This window comes from Lissotriton vulgaris, chromosome 12, assembly GCF_964263255.1.
Source record: "Lissotriton vulgaris chromosome 12, aLisVul1.2, whole genome shotgun sequence".
Classification (NCBI taxonomy): domain Eukaryota; kingdom Metazoa; phylum Chordata; class Amphibia; order Caudata; family Salamandridae; genus Lissotriton; species Lissotriton vulgaris.
In genome coordinates, this window is record NC_141700.1 from 529,402,236 (window position 1) to 529,425,461 (window position 23,226).

Sequence of the window (23,226 nt, forward strand, 5' to 3'; positions counted from 1 at the left end):
GACACTTCTATTTAGGAAGGAATTGAAGACTCACCTCCAGAATACTACATCACAGTGCTTTAATCACTACAACTCACCCACCTCTCCTGGCACTCATTGATTTAAAACTTATCTTGCACCTTGTAAAGAGGTCTGCTCCCTTTTCCCTAGGTTTGCGCTTTAGAAATACCATATGCATATATACATACTATAGAGTTTATTTTTTCGACCACACAAAAATAATGGGCCCCATGATGCTAATCAATTAGGTCATTGAACTTGTGAAGCTAATCAGCTGTACTTTCAGGTAGAGGAATACATTCACATTAAATACATTAAAACATATGCTCCTCTCAGAAAAATATATGCCATTTTCACCACGTTACTTCCTTTTCAATGCAAGGTCCTCTGTAACTTTACTGTCAGCGTCGGATTGGTAACGCGGGCCCTCGGGCATTGCGTCCGAGTTCCTGCTGTGGGCTGCTTTTTTGAGCAGTCTGGGGCCCGGGGGTCGATTTGGGCTCTGTCTCTATCGTTCGAATACAGCCAGCGGCTCAGTAGGTGTCTGAGTGGCCTTTCTAGAGGCGATGGGCGCTCATTACCTCCCGTTTAGCTACAGTCCGAGGTATCACTCCCATTGTCTCGCTGGCCGGACCATTTATGTGTGCACATACTAAGCGGGGCAGGGGTCCTGAGCAGAAGTGGCCTCACTTGTTTCCAGGTGTGTTTCACCAGTGTACACTAACACGTGAATTTTTTTTTACCCCCTCCTTTTTTTTATAAGATTACGCCGAAGCAGTGATTTCAGGAAAGACATTATGCAAATGTGGGCCAATTTTTTTTTGCGTGCCCGGGCCGATTTGCAATACCAATCCAACCCTGATTGTCCATTAGTAAAGCACAAATCAGATGTCCTGACAGTCAGGAAATGTATGCCTGCCAGTCAGGGAATTTGATTTACTTCCCTATGTGTAGCTGCAAAGTCTTGCATATCAGTCCTGGTTAGTAAAATGGATTTGCGTATATTTTACTGTGTTGCAAATACCTACTCGACTCGTTTGACACCAGTGGTTGCCCAGCGTTTCCCCTGGACCTTCTCCTTGTAGAGTCTGACATATTTTTAAGAAAAAGTTGAAAACATGGCTTTTTGTTCAGGTTTAACTTTATGCCCCTGAGATCTAGTGCCGGGGCTGTCTCCGGAGCATCTGTCGCCCTTTACGAATCTCTACTCATCATCATTTGCCCTGTGGTGATTGCTGCTTTCCCTTTTTTTTATGAAGTGGGACCCCCCCCTCACCCCTTCTCCCCTTCCCAACATGTTGACAGGCATTCCACCAACTACAACTGCAGAGCTATTTGAACATGCTCTGTAGTGCAGGCAGTGAAATGTTCATCGCCAGAAAGCAAGCTCCCAAGGTCGGCATACCAGTGAAATGCATTGTTGGGCTTGTGGCACTCTTGCTATCCGACAGTGCTTATTTTCTAAAGATTTTGGCGACACGCCCTCAGCTGGTGCATTTAATGTAGGGGTGCCGAACTAATTCCACCTCATTCCTCCTTCATCCACCACCACTCCCTGCACTCTTTGAGATTCTTTTTCATCACTGATTTCCTTATTTGTAACTGTTTTTCCTTCTTTCTCTTCCTCCTTCTCCAGCCTTGAGCATTTTTCTCTCTCATTCTCTGGGTCAAAGTCTGATGTAGAAAAATAAATGTTGGTCCCTAAAAATGAGTGTTGATGGTCATCACCTGAAACAACTGGCTCAATTTAGGCAAACGCCAGGTCAGATGTTACCACCTGCAAAGCCAGTTGAGCCGCCACTGACGGAAACCCTCCAGTCCCACCCACTCTAAATGGGGATAGGGACCAGCAAGCTTTTCCTCCGACGCATCTGTCATTTTTTGGTAGATGCATTACACCCATCAATCTCAAAATGATGCTCTTAATTTTGCAATGCGTTTTTTCATTATCACTGTATACAAATACTTTGTACAACATCATATTGTTCAACATGGCTCTGTATCCATATCTATCAATCAATCAATCAATCAATCAAAGCATTTATATAGCGCACTACTCACCCGGAGGGTCTCAAGGCGCTAGGGGAGGGGGGGGGGGTCCGCTACTGCTCGAACAGCCAGGTCTTGAGCTGCTTCCTGAAGGCAAGGTGGTCCTGGGTCAGGCGGAGGTGTGTCGGGAGGGAGTACCAAGTCTTGGCGGCCAGGTAGGAGAAGGACCTTCCTCCTGTGGTGGCTCTTCGGATGCGGGGGACGGCGGCGAGGGCGTGGCCGGTCGATCGAAGCTGGCGTGTGGGAGCGTAGAAGTTGAGGCGGCTGTTGAGGTATCCTGGGCCTTGGTTGTGTAGGGCCTTGTGTGCGTGGGTGAGGAGATGGAAGGTGATTCTCTTGTTGACCGGGAGCCAGTGCAGATCTCTCAGGTGTCCGGAGATGTGGCTGCGACAGGGGATGTCCAGGATGAGTCGTGCTGAGGCGTTCTGAATCCGCTGGAGCCTCTTCTGGAGTTTGGCGGTGGTTCCGGCGTAGAGGGAGTTTCCGTAGTCCAGACGGCTGGTGACGAGGGCCTGGGTGACCGTCTTCCTGGTCTCGGTGGGGATCTACCGGAAGATCTTAAGTAGCATACGCAGGATGTTGAAGCACGACGAGGAGACGGCGTTGACTTGTCTGGTTATGGAGAGGGAGGAGTCCAGGATGAAGCCCAGGTTGCGTGCGTGGTCTGTTGGTTTGGGTGCGCTGCCCAGGGCGGGGGGCCACCAGGAGTCATCCCAGGCGGAGGGTGAAGGTCCCAGGATGAGGACTTCCGTCTTGTCCGAGTTCAGTTTCAGGCGGCTGTTCATCATCCACTTGGCTACGTCTGTCATCCCTTCGTGTAGGTTGGCTCTGGCGGTGGCGGGGTCGTTGGTGAGGGAGAGGATCAGCTGTGAGGTAATTGAAATTTTTATGGTCAATTGTGTCCCCTAACGTGTACCCCAACGGCTCCATGTACGAGTTTCAAGTACATGTAATTTCCCTCCACGACCGAATTTGAAGACGCAAATACATTTGCGTCCAACGTTAACATGTCCTCTATCAGATCCACCATGAATGGATTGATAATTCAGTTCCTAAGTATGCCGTGCCACCGTCTTTACATGGTGCACTTTCACGTTTTTCCTGGCTCTGCCGAGCTAGGCCCTGATTTCTGTCTTCAAGCCACGTCTGTTTCTGCCTCTGAAAACTGCAGCATGAAGATGCATCCCTGACCTCTGCCTTACTTCCTGCCAAGCGAGCGGTGCCCGGCTCGGCCTGGTCTGCCTGCCAAAAACAGTATTTTACCTTCAAGTTATCAGCGTAGCCAGCTCAGCTCCTCGAAAACACATTCCTGTCTAGTGATTTAGGTAAACATATCCCCGGCTACAGAGCAAAGAGCAAGTCTTCCTGTCTCCGTGCAATTAATTTACAGTTCCCGTTGCTAGAGTAGGCCCATGGCCCCCGCACGTAGACACGCAGACACCTATACACGCACTAACATTCAGTATAGAGTAGCTTCCGCCCAAGAGACCTTTTACTCTAGATTAAACATCCTCCAAATATTAGATATCAGATATGTTATAGGGACAGGTCGATCTGACATGCCAGACTTCTGTCTCCTCTACTAGTGCTAAAAGTCAGACCCTTAGCTTCCACCAGATGTACGTCAATCACACATCATATTAGCTGCGCGCGCATTCAGGTCACAGGTTTCAGCTGACTCTGCAAGAATTCTCCAAGCATCCACCCACTTGTGACACTTTTCTGTGACGTTTCCAGTGTACGCCTCTGTGCACACCCCTGTTCACGCCTTTTTGTTACGCACACGTGTTCTTATCATATACATTTCACTTGTCACGCCTACTGTATTCAATGCTACTGTGTCATTTTACTATATATGTCATGTACTGTGAATAAATCGTTGACATCTTTCCTGCCATCATTGCATACCCGAACCCTTGTATTGATGGAATAGATTTCCATGGCTCGAGTCATCATTTATGATTAAAGCCCTTATGACTCAGACACCACGGACTCTGCCTCTCATTTGATTGAGCTATTTCTTTAATTGTCCGAAATTATCTGGCAAACTTGTATACGGTAAAATATTTACCACATAATTTGGCGCCCGAACAGGAACCCCTCCCCCACCCCACGCGCCGGTGATGCGTCGCAGGCTTTGCCCCCGACTACAGCTGTGACGGACCCCATGCGCATCTGCAGGTTTTCCTGTATCTCCCTCAGGCCTACGGAGGTGACGGAGACTGCGGTCGACATCCAGACGAGGCGGTGAGGAGTGCGGAGGATCCCGACCAGAGCCCAGCCGAGAGAGCAGTGTCCGAGGTATCGAGAGGCCCACCAGTAGTGTCGAGGCGCATGCGTAGTGCGCAGCAGCAGCAGTGACGTCGTAGCGGTCCAGTCCAGTCGAGTTTCCGAGGCCTTCCGTTCCGTGCTTCCCGGTGAGTACCGTTGCTGGGGACGCATCAAGACGGGTGCATTAATTTGTGTCCGGTCAAGACGGGTTTGGGTACACAGATCCGGTCTGCACTGTTTTAGCAGTGTATCTGTACTGTTTAGCAGTACATCTAGTATTCAGTTATCCAGTTATTGTTGTTCGTTTCGAAATGTTTCAATGTGTTTTAATGTCGTGGTATGAGTGATTGTTTGCATTTTCTTACTGTGTCTATTGTGTCTAGATCAAGTTAGCTATGCCTTTATTTTCGAAGTTACGACAGATAGGAACAAGGAAAGGGATACTAGAAGAAGCAGTTCCCATCCCACCCAGGGACACTCCTGGACATTTTATGTACCACAAGCACGGCATAGATGCCATATTATACCTAGACTTGTGGGTGGATTATACGAAAGACTTAGCAGAGAATCAGAGATGGCCCGTTACAGGGACATGGGATGCCGAGTGCATCATGAGAGTAGAGGAAGCGTTATGGAAAAAGAAAGCCAGACAATCCCAGAAAGATGCCATTGAATTATGGTGTAAAGAATCACATAGACGGACAGAGAAAGCACTCAGAAAAACAGAGAAAAGTAGAGGATTCTGAAAAAGCCAAGGAAAAAGAACTACTAGAAGAAGGACAGCGAGTCAGAATAGAACAACACGAAAGACAGAGTAACGCAATTATGACAGGACTGTATCCAGTCCTGGCCGAGGGCCTGCCCAAGGCGACCCCGGAAATACCGAAAGATCTGCCCCCTCCATTGGTTCCGACTAAATTACGTCATAAGACTGCAGCAGACATTTTCCTTTCTTCCTATTTAGACGACGTAGCTCCCGCATATACCAATGTACCCGTCCATGTACCTGTACCACCCGTTGATCATCTGCCCCCAGGTCCGCAACAGCAGACCCCTCCCGCACCTGTTGTCACTTCCCCTATTGTTCTCCCTGGTATTCAGCCGCTTAATCCCTTTGGGTCTGGCGCTCCTCAGGGCCCAACTCCGTCACAGATACCGACCCTACAGCCAGGTTATGCTCAAGCCTCTGCCTCGGGAGGTGCTACAGGAGGTTATCGCACCCCGCCACATTTACAACGAATGACAATGAGAGAATTAGCAATGCAGCGTACACCTAAAGCAGCCCCAGCCGAAAAGCTTAAAGAACGGCTTACAGATTGCAGATATGATACAGTGCCTGGAAAAACAGGACCCATGTTGTTAGCATCCCTACGTTTAAGACGTGTTACAGATTACTTGGTGTTATTACCAGAAATGCCAGACCATCTAGACAATATATATCGTTTTATTAGGACAGGAGAAAGACCGGAGTGTATTAGTGAAGCCATGGCACATCAGAAAGTTGAGACACAAGGTTTAATAATGCGATTTTTGATTAATTGTTTGATAAGGGAACAAGATCAGCCCAGCTTTCCACAAGAAGAGATGGAGGGATTGTCAAAATGGAGTCAGAATATTGCAGAGGGTAAACATGATAGAGAGAAAAGTATACATGCTATGATTAGAAAGATCCGTAAAGAAATAGTAGCAATACATGCCCGACGAGAATCTGAAAGGCATTCTGAGTCAGACGATAAAGAAACCTCAGAGGAGGAAGAACCAGAGAATCCAACAGCGACTCAAGATACAATAGCGTATGTAGGTAGAACGAAACCTCCTAAACAATACCCATTAGGTAATCCTTTTGACAGACCCATTCGTTTAGAAAACAAGAAACGTTACCTTTGTCCGATACCAGAGCGATGTTCCCTTGAGGATATATTCCGAATTACTGACAAAGTACTAAAAGAAAGAGTAGGTTATCACGAACTCAATACCTTACGTGATCAGGAACTAGCCCGGTCCGCAGTACAGTGGGCCGGGGATGACAGCATATGTAAAGATGATTCAGTAGTGCAAACATTTTTAAGTCTTACTCCAGAAGAACAGCGACTAGCTGGTATATACATGACCCAACACCTCATTATACAGTATGAAAACCAAGCATCTGATCCAGGTCCGTTATATAATTTATTGCAAGACTTACTCATGAGGAGATGGAGAGGCCTAGGTACCGATTTAATTGAAATGATTTTAGAACAACGTCATAAATATAGAACTTCCTTGACTCCACATCTCGTTTCCGTTCCACCCCCAGTCAGGCAACCATATCACCTAGACAAACAGAATCCTTTACGAGAAGTACATCCAATCCGGAACCCCGATGATACCCTTGAACGCGTGTTTGTATACACGCCCATAACTAAAATGGAATTATTAGAAATGAAGAAAATAGTGCCCAGTCATGATAAAGACCCTGCAGGTTTTCACCGTGAAATAAAAGACATGTTACTCATGGGAGATTACACCTATCCCGACATTATGAAAATACTGAAAGTGTTATTGCCTGCCGGTATTTACGAGAAGCTCAAAGAAAAAGAATGGGAGGTGGGAGACAAAAAGATTAATTGGGCTGAATTAGAAACCGAAGAAACTGGCCGAACCCCAGGTTTAGGTCTTGGGGAGAAAACTAAAGCATTACCAGGATTGTTAGTACAGGTTCTGCCAAGGTTATTGGCAACTGAAAAGGAGGATTGGGATGCAATCTCAGCCTGCAAACAGAAACACGACGAAGACACTAGTGATTTTTATTCCCGATTCGAGAAATGTTTTATTATTAATAGTGGCCTGAAAACAAGTAGCGAGTCATACCCACACCTTTTTGTGTCAAAATTAGTCGAGAATTCCCTGCCCCAGGTTAAGAACCGTGTACTGAAAGTCGAGAGCACATGGCAAGCCAATACGCCTTCCCAAATGTTACAAATGTTACAGTACCACCAGAACAGAATCAGGGAAGAACATGATCACGAACAGAGATGTATGAAAGACACGAAAATGAAAGTACTAGTTGCTCAGTCAGTTCCAGCTGATGGTCATAAAAGGGGTACGACACAATCCAATAATTCAAATTCAGCAGCTCCTGTTAAAGGGATATGCAACTATTGTAAACAGCCAGGTCACTATGTAAATGATTGTGCAGTTCTGAAACACAACATAGCCACAGGTAAAACTAAAGAGAGACCGCGTCCTCCTAGACAGGACCAGGTCCAACAACACGTTCCACAGAATGTTCAGCCTATGCAGGTTCCACAACAGACCGTAGCAGTACCACAGCCTCAACCCATTGCCGCAACACAACATGTTACACAGCAGATGTACCAGTATGCACAATCTGACTATCCCGATTATCAACAATACACATGAAACAGCCTAGAGAGGGAGGTTGGCTTGCCCCTTATCGAGGTTCCTGTAGATCAAGAAGGTCCTTATGTACACAGTCAGGTATTAGGGAAGGATAGAAAATTTTTGATTGACACAGGGGCAAGCAGAACGACCATCAGTCATGACGAGGTTCCAGGGGCACCCCTCTCAGGCTCACAGAATGTTTCCCTTGGATTTTCAGGAAAGCCTATAGTCAATGAAGTATCGAAACCTGTTCCCCTAGCAGTTGATCCATTATCTCGTACTACAGACTTATTGCTCACGAAATCATGTCCAGAAAACTTGCTTGGTATTAAGACCCTGAAAGCTCTAGGAGCTGTAATTTGTTGTTCTCCGGAAGGAGTAAGGTTGTTTCTTCGTGATTTCAAAGGACATTATGTATTGAGAGATTTTGACCCCAGGTTACAGAATGTTCCTGCACATTTATGGGCACAAGGCCCCACTGATGTAGGTTGCATGCACATTACTCCATATCGTGTCACACTCAAGCCAGGAGTAGTACTACCACGTATCCGACAATACAAGTTACCACCAGATGCTGTAGTGGCTTTACTGAAAATCATTGACGAGCTCATTGCACAAGGAGTGGTTGTAGAAACCGACTCGAATGTTTGTAATTCCCCTATCATTCCAATTCTTAAACGTACAGATCCAAATGCCCCTCCTGTTTATCGATTAGTCATCGATTTGCGAGAATTGAATAAATGCATTATACCACAGTATCCTGTGGTCCCAGACATTTCATCCCTATTGACTGCTATTGATTCCGAAGCGACGTTCTTTACTGTAATAGACCTCAAGAACGCCTTCTTTAGTGTCCCCATCGATCCGGAAAGCCAATACCTTTTCGGTTTCTGTTTAAATGGCCGAAGCTTCAAATTTGCACGCGCACCTCAAGGATTCACAGAAAGCCCCAGCATCTACAGCCAAGCATTAAAACGACAACTTGACAGTATTCACATGCCTGCCAACACTGCCCTACTCCAATACGTAGATGATCTATTGATCACCGCCCGTAGTGAACCAGAATGTGAACAAGCCTCACTGACAGTTTTGCTTTTCTTGGCGGACAAGGGACACAAGGTGTCTCCTTCGAAGCTACAATTCTGTGCCCAGCAAGTGGTGTACCTTGGGCACTTGCTGTCCAAGTGGGGTAGGCAGCTGACACCTGAACGAATTCAGTTAATTGCACATCTTCCGCAACCCAAGACACAGAAAGAAGTACGAGCCTTTATTGGACTCACTTCCTACTGCAGACAATGGATTCCACAATATGCATTTCTAGCTAAACCACTCATACAGTTGACAACACAGGAGGCAGCGTCTTCGACTGTCCTCCCTTGGACTCAGGAACATACACAAGCTTTTGCTGAATTAAAGACAGCCTTATGCCAAGCACCAGTTTTAGCGACACCATGTTACAGCAAACCTTTTACACTTTTCGTCACAGAACGCGATGGCACAGCGTTGTCAGTTCTCACTCAGCTACAAGCAGACAAACACAAACCGTGTGCTTATTTTTCGAGTACATTAGATCCAGTAGCCCAGGCCTTGCCTGCGTGCTTGAAGTCAGTTGCAGCAACAGCTCTAGCAATCAGACAAAGTGATTCCATTGTATTAGGACATCAATTGACAGTACAAGTTCCACATTCTGTAGAGGTTCTCCTAAACAGAACACAAACTCAACACTTGACTGTAGCACGACTGACAGGTTATGAATTGACATTATTCCAACCACACATAGAAATCAGACGTTGTAATACACTAAATCCTGCTACGCTTTTACCATCGAGCACAACAGATCCTGCTCCGCATGACTGCGTAGATGTAGTTGACACAGTTACGAAACCCAGACAAGACTTGACAGATGTTGCATTACCTAATCCAGACCTGACACTTTATGTGGATGGTTCATGTTTAAGAACAAATACAGGAGAGTTAGTGGCCGCATATGCAGTGACCACTGAAACTGAAGTCATAGAAACACATCGCATTGACACCCTGTCAGCCCAAGCAGCAGAGCTTATTGCTCTGACTCAAGCCTGTATACGAGCCAAGAACATGAAAGTAAACATATACACAGATTCACGTTATGCATTCGGAGTCGTTCACGACTTTGGTGTCCTCTGGCAAGAAAGAGGTTTCTTGACCTCTCACGGGGCCAAGATTCAGCATGGTCCCCTCATTCAAGCCCTGTTGGAAGCCATACATTTGCCTACAGCTATAGCTATCATGAAGTGCAAGGCACATACGAAAGTCACAGACAAGATTTCTCAGGGCAACGACTTTGCAGATCGAATAGCGAAACATACAGCACTGACTCATACTCAAACGACTGACATGACAAAGACTGATGTAACCTCACTGACACATTGCATGACAGTCAAGGACCCCACACAAGATGTCATCGACATACAGACACATGCCACTCCAGATGAAATAAAGAAATGGGCTGAACAAGGAGGGGTCCAGACAGACCAAGGATGGATGACGAAGGGAAAGACCACATGGTTTCTCCCCGACTCTATGGTTCAGGTTATCATCAACACAGCACATAGTCCAGCACATTTAGGAGAAAAAGCCATGTTAGACAGCATCCAGAATCTCTGGTTCAACAAGCAGTTACGTGCAGCAGCCAAACAGAAAGTGCGTACTTGCATGATCTGTTGTCAGTTCAATCCAGGAAAAGGTGTTCCCGTAGAGCAAGGTGGATTTCATCCTCCCGACTACCCTTTTGAAGTCCTCCAGATGGATTATATCCAGATGGAAAGATGCTGAGGATTCAAGTATGTCCTCGTAGTTGTATGTGCCCTATCCCGATGGACTGAAGCATATCCCGTCCCAGATTACACTGCCCCGACCACTGCCAAGCAGTTGGTTCGAGAGTTTTTCCCTCGATACGGTTTGCCCCGTGTCGTGTATTCAGATAACGGTCAGCCATTCTCATCCGAACTTATGAAGCAGGTCTCGCTTCTACTGGGGTACCAGTGGAAGTTTCACTGTGTCCGGCATCCTGAGGCAGCAGGTCTCGTGGAGCGGCACAATCAGACTCTGAAAACTCGCCTTGCCAAAGTGCGTAAAGAGAAGGGTGTAGATTGGATAGTAGCTTTGCCAGTTGCTCTTTTTTATATGAGAATGGTAGCCCACTCTAGGACAGGGCTATCCCCGTATGAGGTGGTCTTCGGTAGGCCTCCTAATATGTGGGGGACGCCTCTGCCGCGAAAGATCACTGATGTTGATAGTACTATGCTGACAGATTACCTTGCTTCCTTGATGTCTGCACTACAATCATGTCGTTCACAGGTCGCGGCAGCCTTCCCAGACAACACTGAGGTGAAGCCACATGAACTGGTCCCGGGAGATGTTGTAGTCATTCGGAATTTCGACAGGTCCAGCCATTTGGAGCCCCGCTGGAAAGAACCGAAGATTGTTTTGTTAACAACCAGGACTGCTGTAAAATTGGAGGGGCGGAAGGGTTGGGTGCACTCCAGCCACGTTAAGAGATTCTATGGACTTCCGCCAAAAACTGAATCCCAGAACTCCCACGTACCAGTGACTGATACCAAACTCCCCCTTCTAGAGAAAACTCCCCAAGAGGAGTATCGACAGAAATTGAGGTCTAGTAAGTCAGACAGTTTAATTGTTTAAGTCCCCTCCTGGGTGAAGCGGTTAGGCAGTTTCTGACAATGTACAAGTTAGACCCAAATAGAGAGAGAGATAGACAGGAGACCAAGAAACGAAAATATTGTAAAAGTCTCCAGAGCAGATGCGTCTGCACACTACTTATTATGTTTTTTCTGAGTCTTACGATTATTGCTATGAGTTGGATGTTATACATGTATTTTCCTCTTGCACATTCTTTTTCTAATGGCACTGTTGAGCACACGTTTAGTGCTCTTCCTCCACACAAATTGTCTTATCGACTTGCGCTGCGCAACAATACATTTATTCGTATGTTACACCATTCTCACCAGATTAATAATGCTACTAATTGTTGGATATGTGGCCGACTCCCTCCTTATCAGAACTACAAGGGAGCTCTGCCCCTCTTTCCTTACCCGTTTACACATAATGGTTCCTGTGGTGCATGGTTTAGTTTAATATCCTCTATAGACACTGACTCTAAGGTTTCCCAGGGCAATTGGATATGGGGAAATCTGAACACAGTCATGAACAAAGCATGTTTCCCAGACGAGGAGGGTCTTCCGCAAAGGACAGGGACAGATCTAGAAAACGAAGTATATGGATTAGGTAATTTTACACTTAATCTCATGATTCTAAATGTTCAGTCAGAAACCAGTCCAGACTTGCCATCCATATCAGTTCTACCAGCGAAAGGTGTATTATGTGTCAGAAAGAATGGTTCAGTACATCTAGGTCACAGTGACTGTACTACTGTGGTCGAATTCAGTGATGAAGGCAAGTCTACATTCAAAGCTTCCCGACATTCCTATTTCATTTGTGGTCAGACAGCTTATGTCCGTTTACCTCCAGACTGGGATGGTACCTGTTTCATTGCATTCTTATTGCCACCAGTATTCCTAGCCCCATCTGACTATCAGAGGAATTCCCGCCTTAATATTATCAGACACAAGAGAGACCTCCCAATAGTTGATCAGACTGAAACTACATGGGAACAATATACAGATTTCAATAAAGGATTCTTTCCCTATCTAGGCACTGTCTCCAATAGTAAACTGATACGCAAATTAACCAGAATACTTGAAGCCGTAGTGAATGAGACTACTTCTGCCTTGGGCAATTTAACAGAGGAGCAGTCTGCTATGAGACTTGTCGTTCTTCAGAACCGCCTTGTCCTTGACGTCATCCTGGCCGATAGGGGCGGGGCTTGTAGAGTCATCGGATCCAGTTGCTGCGTGTTTATTCCAAATAACGCGCCATCAGTCTATAAAGCCATCACCAGACTTCACGAAATTGCCCATCTGATACACCAGAATCCAGGCTCCTGGACTTGGTCCGGTTGGCTCTGGAGTGTAATCACAGCCTGGGGATGGAAGCTACTGTCATTCCTAGGAATCATATTGGCCATAGTATTCAGTTGTTGTCTATGTCTGCAATGTGGGCCGCGATTTGCGGCTTGTGCGCCACAGCTTGTGTTCCCCATTCAAGTTCACGTTCCCATTCCCGAAGAAAGAAAGAAGAGCAAATGATGTTATATGAACAGATTGATGGTCTCATGAACATCGACATATCATGAAGGGTCCGTAGGGGACAAGGAGGGAATGAGGTAATTGAAATTTTTATGGTCAATTGTGTCCCCTAACGTGTACCCCAACGGCTCCATGTACGAGTTTCAAGTACATGTAATTTCCCTCCACGACCGAATTTGAAGACGCAAATACATTTGCGTCCAACGTTAACATGTCCTCTATCAGATCCACCATGAATGGATTGATAATTCAGTTCCTAAGTATGCCGTGCCACCGTCTTTACATGGTGCACTTTCACGTTTTTCCTGGCTCTGCCGAGCTAGGCCCTGATTTCTGTCTTCAAGCCACGTCTGTTTCTGCCTCTGAAAACTGCAGCATGAAGATGCATCCCTGACCTCTGCCTTACTTCCTGCCAAGCGAGCGGTGCCCGGCTCGGCCTGGTCTGCCTGCCAAAAACAGTATTTTACCTTCAAGTTATCAGCGTAGCCAGCTCAGCTCCTCGAAAACACATTCCTGTCTAGTGATTTAGGTAAACATATCCCCGGCTACAGAGCAAAGAGCAAGTCTTCCTGTCTCCGTGCAATTAATTTACAGTTCCTGTTGCTAGAGTAGGCCCATGGCCCCCGCACGTAGACACGCAGACACCTATACACGCACTAACATTCAGTATAGAGTAGCTTCCGCCCAAGAGACCTTTTACTCTAGATTAAACATCCTCCAAATATTAGATATCAGATATGTTATAGGGACAGGTCGATCTGACATGCCAGACTTCTGTCTCCTCTACTAGTGCTAAAAGTCAGACCCTTAGCTTCCTCCAGATGTACGTCAATCACACGTCATATTAGCTGCGCGCGCATTCAGGTCACAGGTTTCAGCTGACTCTGCAAGAATTCTCCAAGCATCCACCCACTTGTGACACTTTTCTGTGACGTTTCCAGTGTACGCCTCTGTGCACACCCCTGTTCACGCCTTTTTGTTACGCACATGTGTTCTTATCATATACATTTCACTTGTCACGCCTACTGTATTCAATGCTACTGTGTCATTTTACTATATATGTCATGTACTGTGAATAAATCGTTGACATCTTTCCTGCCATCATTGCATACCCGAACCCTTGTATTGATGGAATAGATTTCCATGGCTCAAGTCATCATTTATGATTAAAGCCCTTATGACTCAGACACCACGGACTCTGCCTCTCATTTGATTGAGCTATTTCTTTAATTGTCCGAAATTATCTGGCAAACTTGTATACGGTAAAATATTTACCACAGCTGGGTGCCGTCGGCGTAGGAGATGATGTTGAGGTTGTGTTGGCGTGCGAAGGCTGCGAGGGGGCTCATGTAGACGTTGAAGAGGGTTGGGCTGAGCGAGGAGCCTTGAGGAACGCCGCAGATGACTTCGGTGGCTTCCGATCTGAACGGAGGGAGGCGGACTCTCTGTGTCCTTCCGGCGAGGAACGAGATGATCCATTCCAGTGCCTTCTCCTGGATTCCGACGTTGCTGAGGCGCCGCGCTAGGGTACGGTGGCAGACAGTGTCGAAGGCCGCGGAGAGGTCTAGGAGGATGAGGGCCGCTGTTTCTCCGTTGTCGAGCAGGGCTCGGATGTCATCGGTGGCTGCGATCAGGGCGGTCTCGGTGCTGTGGTTGGCCCGGAAGCCAGACTGCGAGAGGTCGAGGGATCCGTTCGTCTCGAGGAAGGCGGCCAGCTGCTTGTTGACGGTCTTCTCGATGACTTTTGCAGGAAACGGGAGCAGCGAGATGGGGCGGTAGTTCTTGAGGTCGGTGGGGTCGGCTGATGGCTTCTTTAGTAGAGCGCTGAGTTTGGCGTGCTTCCAGCTCTCCGGGAAGGTAGCGGTGTCGAAGGAGGTGTTGATGATGTCCCGCAGGTGGGGTGCGATGACAGCGTCGGCCTTGTTGAAGACGTGGTGAGGGCAGGGGTCGGTCGGAGATCCGGAGTGGATGGATTTCATCGTGCGGATGGTGTCTTCGGTGCTGATCGGGGTCCAGGCGCGAAGGGTGGTGGTGGGGGGCGGTGGTTCAGTCGTGGCGTGCGTCGGTTGAGTGCTGAAGCTGTTGTGTATGTCCGCGATCTTGTTGTGGAAGTAGGAGGCGAGGGAGTTGCAGAGGTCTTGCGAAGGGGTGATGTTGTTGTTTCCGGCGTTGGGGTTGGAGAGCTCTTTAACGATGTTGAAGAGTTCCTTGCTGTTGTATGCGTTGTTGTCCAGTCGTTCCTTGAATGGAATTTTCTTGGTGGCGTGGATCAGTTGGTGGGGTTTTCGGGTGGCGAGCTTGAGGGCAGTCATGTTGTTCGGTGTTGGGTCTCTGCACCAGGCTTTCTCGAGTGCTCGGCAGTTCTTCTTGGAGCTCTTGAGTTCGTCGGTGAACCATGGGGCTTTCTTGCTGCCGGGTCTGCTAGGCGGGGTCTTCAGAGGGGCGAGGTCGTCTGCGCAGTTGCTGATCCACTTCGCAAGGTTGGTGGCCGCCTGGCTTGGGTTCGTTGCGCTGGTGGGAGGGTTCATGCTCAGGGAAGTCGCGAGCTGGTCGGCTGTGATCTTGTTCCAGCTTCTGCGTGCAACCTGTTGCTGGTGGTGGTGGATCGTTGTCCTTCTGAAGCTGAAGTGGACGCAGCTGTGGTCCGTCCAGTGGAGTCCAGTGGCGTGGCTGAAGGTGATGTCCTTGCTGGATGAGAACACGCGGTCGAGTGTGTGTCCGACGTAGTGGGTGGGGGTGGTCACCAGCTGCTTGAGACCGAGGTTGGCGAGGTTGTCCAGCAGGGTGGTGGTGTTGCGGTCGTTGTTGTTCTCCAGGTGGAAGTTGAGGTCCCCGAGGAGGATGTAGTCAGCGGAGAGGAGGGCGTGCGGGCTGATGTAGTCGGCGATGTCTTCGCTGAATTGTGTGCGTGGTCTCGGGGGTCTGTAGATGAGGGTGCCTCTGAGGGTGGTCTTGGGGTTGATGTGGATCTGGAAGTGCAGGTGTTCGGCGGGTGCGAGGGTGTCGTTGGTGTTGGTCGTGATGCGGATGGTGTTCCTGTGGATGATGGCGATGCCTCCTCCTGTCTGGTTGACGCGGTCCCTCCGGAGGATCTTGTAGCCGTCCGGGATGGCGATGGCGATGTCGGGCGCTGAGGAGGCGTTCATCAAGGTTTCCGTGAGGAAGGGGACGTCTGGGGCTGTGGTGTTGAGCAGGTTCCAGAGCTCGACGGCGTGTCTGTGGATGGAGCGGGTGTTGAGCAGGATGCACTTCAGGTGGTTGCTGCTGGTGCTCGGCTTGGTCGGTGCTGGTGTAGTGCAGGTCCGGATGCAGGTGAACTTGCAGGAGTGGCAGCAGAAGGGTCCGTGGGTGCATCTCGGGGTGGCTCGATAGCATCCCGGGATTCGACCGGCGTTGAGTGCGTAGAGTTCGGTGGCGTCGTAGGTCCGGCGGGTGGGCTGGTGTCTGCGGGAGCCAGGGGTCCTGGCACTGGGCGTGGTCCAGGCGCGGACGGGCGCAGACGGGCTTACCTTTGGCGCACCTTCGGCTCTCAGTCGGCGCTCCCGCTGCGCGGTCGTTCTGGGGGCGTCATAAGTAGGGGGACGGGAGGGCGGGTCAGCTGGGTTGGCGGGAGCAGGGAGGCCAATGGGCTGGTGGTGGGCGGGGCCGCAGGGGGTCAGCGGCGGGAAAAACAGGCGGCCGGGTGGCTCAGCTGTGGCTGGGTCGCTCGGGTGCAGGGAAGGCAGCGGCGGCAGGAGCAGGCGGGCGGGAGTCCCAGCAGGATTGGCAGGAGCAGGTAGCGGCAGGAACAAGGGGGGTGACCCGGCCTACTGAAAGGCACAACCTTCCCCAAACAAACCAAAAGCTGAAATTAATCAATTACATGTAGTAGAAACAATGTAAAGCAAAGTCCTAACTTCGTTAACTCATCTCAAGGTATTACAGTTACAAATATTAATTCAAAGGCAAAACAGCCCTTTGATGGGTGGAAGCAACAAAGCTGGAACACAACATCAAGGCATACCCTACATTGGCCAAAATTGTAAACCACATAGCAAAGAATAGGCTGTAATTTGCAATATAAGTGAACACATCCTCCCACTCCAGAGTCGCGGTTAACGTTGACTTTTCTGCACAATGATTTGTGCGGCCACCTTCCTCAATACATCCTGAAGTACTGATAATAATTGGTGGAGCACTGGTAGCTGACAAGCATAGATCCACACCAGTGGAAATATCACAGCGGATCACTAGTGCCCGCTTCATAAAGTACTCATAGAGTTGAATCCTGAGGTCGGACAGTGAACTGGTAAAGTGCAAGAAACTCACGCACTCGTAGGCTTCGACAGTTTAAAAGCATTGCGTGCAGCCACTGACCGCAAGCGTTAATGTCATTCATCCGTTTCCCTTTATTGGGCTCCCAATCCAGTCTGAGAATTGCTGGATCTACAAATATAACTTCTGTGCATAGTAAATACCACAGGACTTTGAAAAAATTCCACCCTATAACGGTTTGACGGAGTAGATCCTCTGGTTTGAGTCGATTTAACCTTTGATTTGAGTTGACGGTAAAAGCATACATGGCAGATGTGGTGCTGGTACACTCTTCAGTGGTATCTTCTGCAAAAAATTGCAGGGATTGTAAACAAACAACCCCCTTAACCTGTTTGTTTTAAGCTTGAACAAAGATAACGGCTGTCACAATCAAGAAAGTATTCAAGCCATTACGTATGGGCAGTGTTCACCAACTTTCCTGATAAAAGCCACACTCATGTGATGTGCGCCACCTTCAGCCACTTCTGATCTTTACAGCAACACAGAACACTGAGCATATAAACCGGTGCAGGCTGAACCACCTTTCCTTCCATTAAACACCTAATCTAGCTTTTTCCATGTAGTTGTATCCTAGCCATCAGCCAACATTTCTACTATGAAACCCAGTGAGACTCAAAACAGAGGCTCAGTTCCTCCTCAGCAAAATGGATTCCACAGTCTCCCTCCCACAAATCACTCGTAGTCATGAGGACTCCGCAGTCAGATGCATGTCGCCTTGGCTACCTCAGAGCCCCGAACAAACAATGCTTCTCAACTTCATGCCAAGAAAGACACTAAAAGCTCTTCTATTAATGGGACATCTGCTAGTAATGGGACATAGACACTTGAACTTAAATGTAGAACAGGTTTGAGAGTTTTGAAACCAGAACAATCAGATTTATTCAACTCTTGTAGATTTGATTAGCCCCATAATACCCACAACCTATACCTCATTTGAAATAGGAATAGTTTGGATCACTGCAGTAGTGTGTGAAGACTCACGCTGCCACATCTACTTGAAAAAAACTCAATGTTATGTAGAGTAAATAATTTGAAAAATTATCCAGTGTAATGTGCATCTCAGAGGAAACTATGCACATATGCATTTACACTCTACTAGTCCATCCTCAGCATACTATCTAGAATTGCATCCCATAAGCAAGTCGCCAGGAAGAGACGAGTGTGCAAATTCTAACCCATGAACACTCACTTTTAGGTTCAGTGACTCTATGCGAATGTTCATAGTAATCTTTACTGTGCTTTAATTGTGTGATTGTGTAAAAAGCAATAGGAAAGTTTATTTAATAATAGACATTTTCTTGTGCTTTCGCCTGAGCGGTTTTCTGCATCAAAGATTTCAATAGTCAAAACATTAATAACTTCCTACATAAATAACAGATAGCGATAGAGATATGTGTCCTTACTTACCTTTGCCACTTGGCTGCTGAAGACATTTCTCTCCCCTGCCGATGATCCCTCACCAATCAAAAAATTAGCCACCAAAGAAGTTAAAGTGAATCTATTTAAATTCCCAAAAGTTGGTCCATGGTTTACAGATCTCCAGAAATATTGAGGTTAAGACTAATCGCAAACCAGACGAAAGGCCATGTGTGAGGACATGAAAAGGAATCAATCCAATAACTTGTTATAGTGATGAAAATTCACACGGCTTCTTGTTGTTCATTGTAGTCCAGGGTTTTAGTTAATTGCTCCAACTCATTAATGTCCACGTTGTGTGACCAGAGGTTGGTAAAACTGGATCGAAGGCTCAGGGCTGCTACACATCCTCCTCCTGAGAACTTTGATCAGGGTTTTTGTTATTTCCTAAAGGAAATTCAGCCCAGTGTAGTTGCAGCTGGACAATGTTGGCATCTCCTTTGTCGTGTGCATGAGTGGCTACCACTGAAACCTCCCTGTGCTGAAGCGGACCACCCAGACTTTGAAAGACATGAGGCTCGTGGGCCCCAAGCAGTGGTTTTGGGTGAATATCCCCTGCCCTCCCCCGCGGCAGGGTTTTCATGTCAACACCTCCCTGGGATCCAAGTCAATAACGCAGAAGGAAATGAGACCATAGATATGGTAAGCGGGGGAAGAGGGGGCGGCTCGAGTTCGGTGTCCATCACCCCCCTGCGAGCATTTCAGGCCCTTTCAGCACCTCTGCTCACCATTCACAGACAGGGAGCAGCTCCTAACAAAGGCCAGGCCAGGAGAATGCGCTCTTGGGTTACCGATTAACGACAGGCAGAGGTGGCAAGGGAGGGGGGGCCGTGTCTGCTGCGAGAGGCGCTGCCTGGGGCTGATGTGTGTACACAGAGGCCAAGATGCAAACACTACCTGCAGGAAGGGGAGTGTTCTTCACACAGGAGAGCCCTGGACATGCTCTGGCCAGACTCGGTATTGATTTCAGTTTCATGCCGTGATAATGTGTGGAAAATGTAGTAAAGGCATTCAGGTATTGTGGCCAAGCGCTACAGAGATGACGCTATAACAAACACAGCATAACATGCCTGTTATATCCTTGCAAACTGTAGATAAGGGTCTACACCGAGGGAAGCATAAAACAGCTGCACGTGGTGCTCTTTAAGGGGTCTTCCTGTGAAAAAAAAAAATAACAGTTCTGTTATTCCGGCCCCCTCTTCCGGTTCTTTCTGCTGTGACCTGTTTTCACCCTGGTTTTGTTTATTAGTCTGAAGCGCCAGGATACCCGTGGGGTGACAGTACGTGCTATATAAGTTTCAAATCAATCAATCAATTTAGCTAGTCCTGAACCACCAACCATCGGAAATCTGGAAGGCGCCCTTTATTGGGTGGTGTCTGCTTGGGATCTGTGGCGTCAATCACTGGATGGCACAATTAAAGAGGGGAGAGACAGTAAAGAAGCACAGTCAGGGCTTAAAGTGGGATGAAAAAACTGGGGGGTCTCTCAAGGGGGCGTGGCCAATGTAATTAATGGCGTTGCTTAAAAACATGTAAGCTAAAAGTTTGTGCTTAGTGTGGTGTACCACCCGACGGGTATTTTGCTGTTTCTTTCATTGAATCCAGATATATGATACTACATGCAACAACATACCTACAACAAGTCAGGACTATTTGCTTTGCCAATGGTTGTTAGATGCTTGAGATAGATAGGCAGCAAGTATGGCCTGTATATAATATTGAAAAAGCTTCCACTTAAAGGCCCGGTGACACCCACGACAACGTTGCTGCTCCTGAGTTCCCGAAAAGAGAAGGGAAATCCAGAGAGAAAATGACTCTCTTTAAAGGATTTCCCTTCCCCTACAAACGCTCGAAAAACACTGACTACCTGTGACAGGGCACAAAACAGAGCCCGATAGAGACCCGTTTCGAGGCCTCCTTAAAAAAACTGCCGGTGCTCAGACCCGGTGAGACCCGGCCCACTTAAAGCCCTGGAAGCACTGACATGTTTGGGCCAAAGGTCGATCACCATCGGCCGCCATTGTATGCAGCTGCTGCATTGCCTTCAGTGACGTCTAACATTCCAAAGTAGGTTCTAATATGGTGTTATAGTAAGAGCGAGAACCTATATGAACGCACTTTGATTAATGAGCAACCTTTTAACCAGGAAGCGCCTCGACGTGTGATTCTCCTTGTCTCTGAGTAGAAAAAATATATTTGGATCCTGATTCCGCCCGAGAGATGATGGGGGTGCATGAGCGACGTCACACAACCACGTGGTGAGCAACAAATGAGTGCAAGAGTGGGAAGAATAGCAAATTAGCTCATTTAGTCTCATTGGTGTTTCGAAATATCATCTCGTTTTTAGGCCGAGCATTCGAGACCTCTTGAATATACTTTAGTAGATCCGCCCTAGGACTTGTCTGCTTCCTCTTAGTTTTTATTGTTCAACTGCCTCTATTTAACTGTCTTTATAGAACAGGACCGCAAGAGGATAGTAAAATACCAGAATTGCTTTCTGCTGAGGGACTTTAGTTTTAAAAAATTTCTGGCAACTGCCTATATTTAATCGCTTAACCACGGCGCAAATTCCACCGTGGTGCGACGGTTTAATTAGGTGGTCGGGGCCGCGTCGACCAAAGGACGTGCGCAGCACTACGGAGGTAGTGCTCGCGACGGCCGTTGGCCGACAGAAGCAGTGAAGGGGTTAACTTTCTTGATAGAAAACGAGCAGCAGAGGTCAGTAAAATACCAGAATCACTTTAGCATTTTCTAGATTCCAGTCCATAGAAACTGTCTTCCACCAGCACCTAAAGAAAATAATATATTTTTCAAAACTTGTATTGTCAGTGATTTGACCACCGAAGGCCCTGCTTTTATATTGAAAACAGAACGTTGGACTATACCATTTATCACTGAAAGGCAATATTTCTCTCCATGTTCCCATGTCAGGTGTGTCATGCAGTTTGGTGCTTACTTTCCCTCCATGTTAAAGAACAGTAGATGTTTCAGCACCCAGGCTAATGTGCTCCATAACTAAATACATATTAGGTCCCACAGGCCAGACCAATTGCATTGCAAATGCTTGTTATGGTATCCACAGGGCCGCTATTATCTGTGTAAGTCTGTCTGAGTAGGCACCACAGGCTGATTTAGCCAAACGTGCATTGTCGGTAACACATATAGATAATAACCTTGAATTTGTACAGCGCACAGCTACCTCCGAAGTGGTTTCCCGGCGCTGGGCGCCCTCGGGACGATTAAGCGAGCTATTGCCCATGCCCAGAGTCACATGGTGCTGGGCTGACCTGCCGCCAGGGATCGAACTGTGAACCCTGTGGTCCGGAGTCAGGCACCCTGGCCGCTGCGCCACACCTCTTTCATATGGTTCAATCATCCGTTTTTAACAGCCAATAAAGCACCTATCTCAGCCTCTGGGAGATGTCTGTGAGCAGCGAATGAAGCAAGCATTGAGTCACCCATTGTCTATGGGTGATTTCCCCAGCACTGACAATACACCCTACAATTATGAGCGCATCTTCCCCTTGAATTATTCATGATTATAAAAATGCCCCTGCAGGCAGGCTTGATTACACTGCCACCTGTACAATGCAGGCTGGCGCGCGCCTGTCAGTCACGGGGCGGCCGCTGGCCAATGACGGCGTCCGTCACCAGGCCCCTCTCTTAACTTGTTTGTGGCAGAACAAAGCCCAGCAGCTGTTCAGTGTCCGGCAGCCTATCCCCACATTCACAGCAATCATTGTATGTATCATTTGACGCGTGCAGTGTTTGTCTACAAAAGTTCAATAGGTTGCTTTGTGTAAGGCTCGTGTAAAAAGTTTGTGTCGGAGAGTTTTGTTTAATATTGTGCAGGTATCAGGATGAACGCATACGATTGCTAGCATTGCCCACTGTCACTAACACCTCGCGCATAATGTAAAGTGTTCGGGTGGATGGGAGAGATGAAAGGTATGTGCCCGAATATCGTACCCACAATATCCTCTGACGAAATACTGACTCCTAGTCATTGTTTTACAAAAGCAGTGCCTTATTGGGGTTCACATGCACCCCACCTGGTGATTCTGACATACAACTGATGGGAAGAACGCGTTGTTAAACACTGAAACCGTCTGCTTCAGGAAGAAGGTTGTTCTGCACTGGTCTTTCTCATGCAAAGCCCCAAAAATGTACACTGACTGATGTCCAGCTTGTGCCTTCTCTTCATCGCTCCAGAATGCTTGTCAAGACACATCCACTGGTTACACTAAACCAGCCATGGTTCTAATAACTCTCCCTTCATCGACTTGTCGATCTGTGCCTTCTGAAATCTACCTGTACAACTCACGGATCCTTTAAATGCCTGTTTTTAATGTCTTTGATTGTGAGCTCTCCTTTTGTCAATCACTGTAATGTCACCCTTTCCCTGTCCTATGGCTGTTTCTGCTTGTGTTGACCTGCCACTTGTTTATAGCTTTTATCTTCATTGTCTTTGCTGTTACTATGTAAAGGGTTTTAAAATCCCTACGGTGGGTGCGGTTTGTGATATATCAGGCAAAATAAATAAAGTAAATGGAAGAGTTTACTAGTACTTGGTAAACTCAGCTGA

The 23,226-nt window shown here is 47.5% G+C and overlaps 1 protein-coding gene across 4 annotated transcripts in view; it reads right to left on the reverse strand.

Annotated features, from left to right (window-relative positions):
- Positions 1 to 19,561, reverse strand: part of LRRC71 (leucine rich repeat containing 71) — a 669,208-nt gene extending 649,647 nt beyond the window's left edge. For 2 of the 4 annotated variants that reach the window (XM_086945316.1, XM_086945315.1), the window contains exon 1: positions 18,633 to 19,561. In XM_086945316.1, coding sequence (XP_086801442.1) covers positions 18,633 to 18,658 — 26 coding nt within the window. In that variant the 5' untranslated portion in view covers positions 18,659 to 19,561. The remainder of the gene's footprint in view (positions 1 to 18,632) is intronic. The other 2 variants (XM_086945313.1, XM_086945314.1) reach the window with 2 other exon arrangements.
- Between the last annotated feature and the right edge of the window lie 3,665 nt (positions 19,562 to 23,226).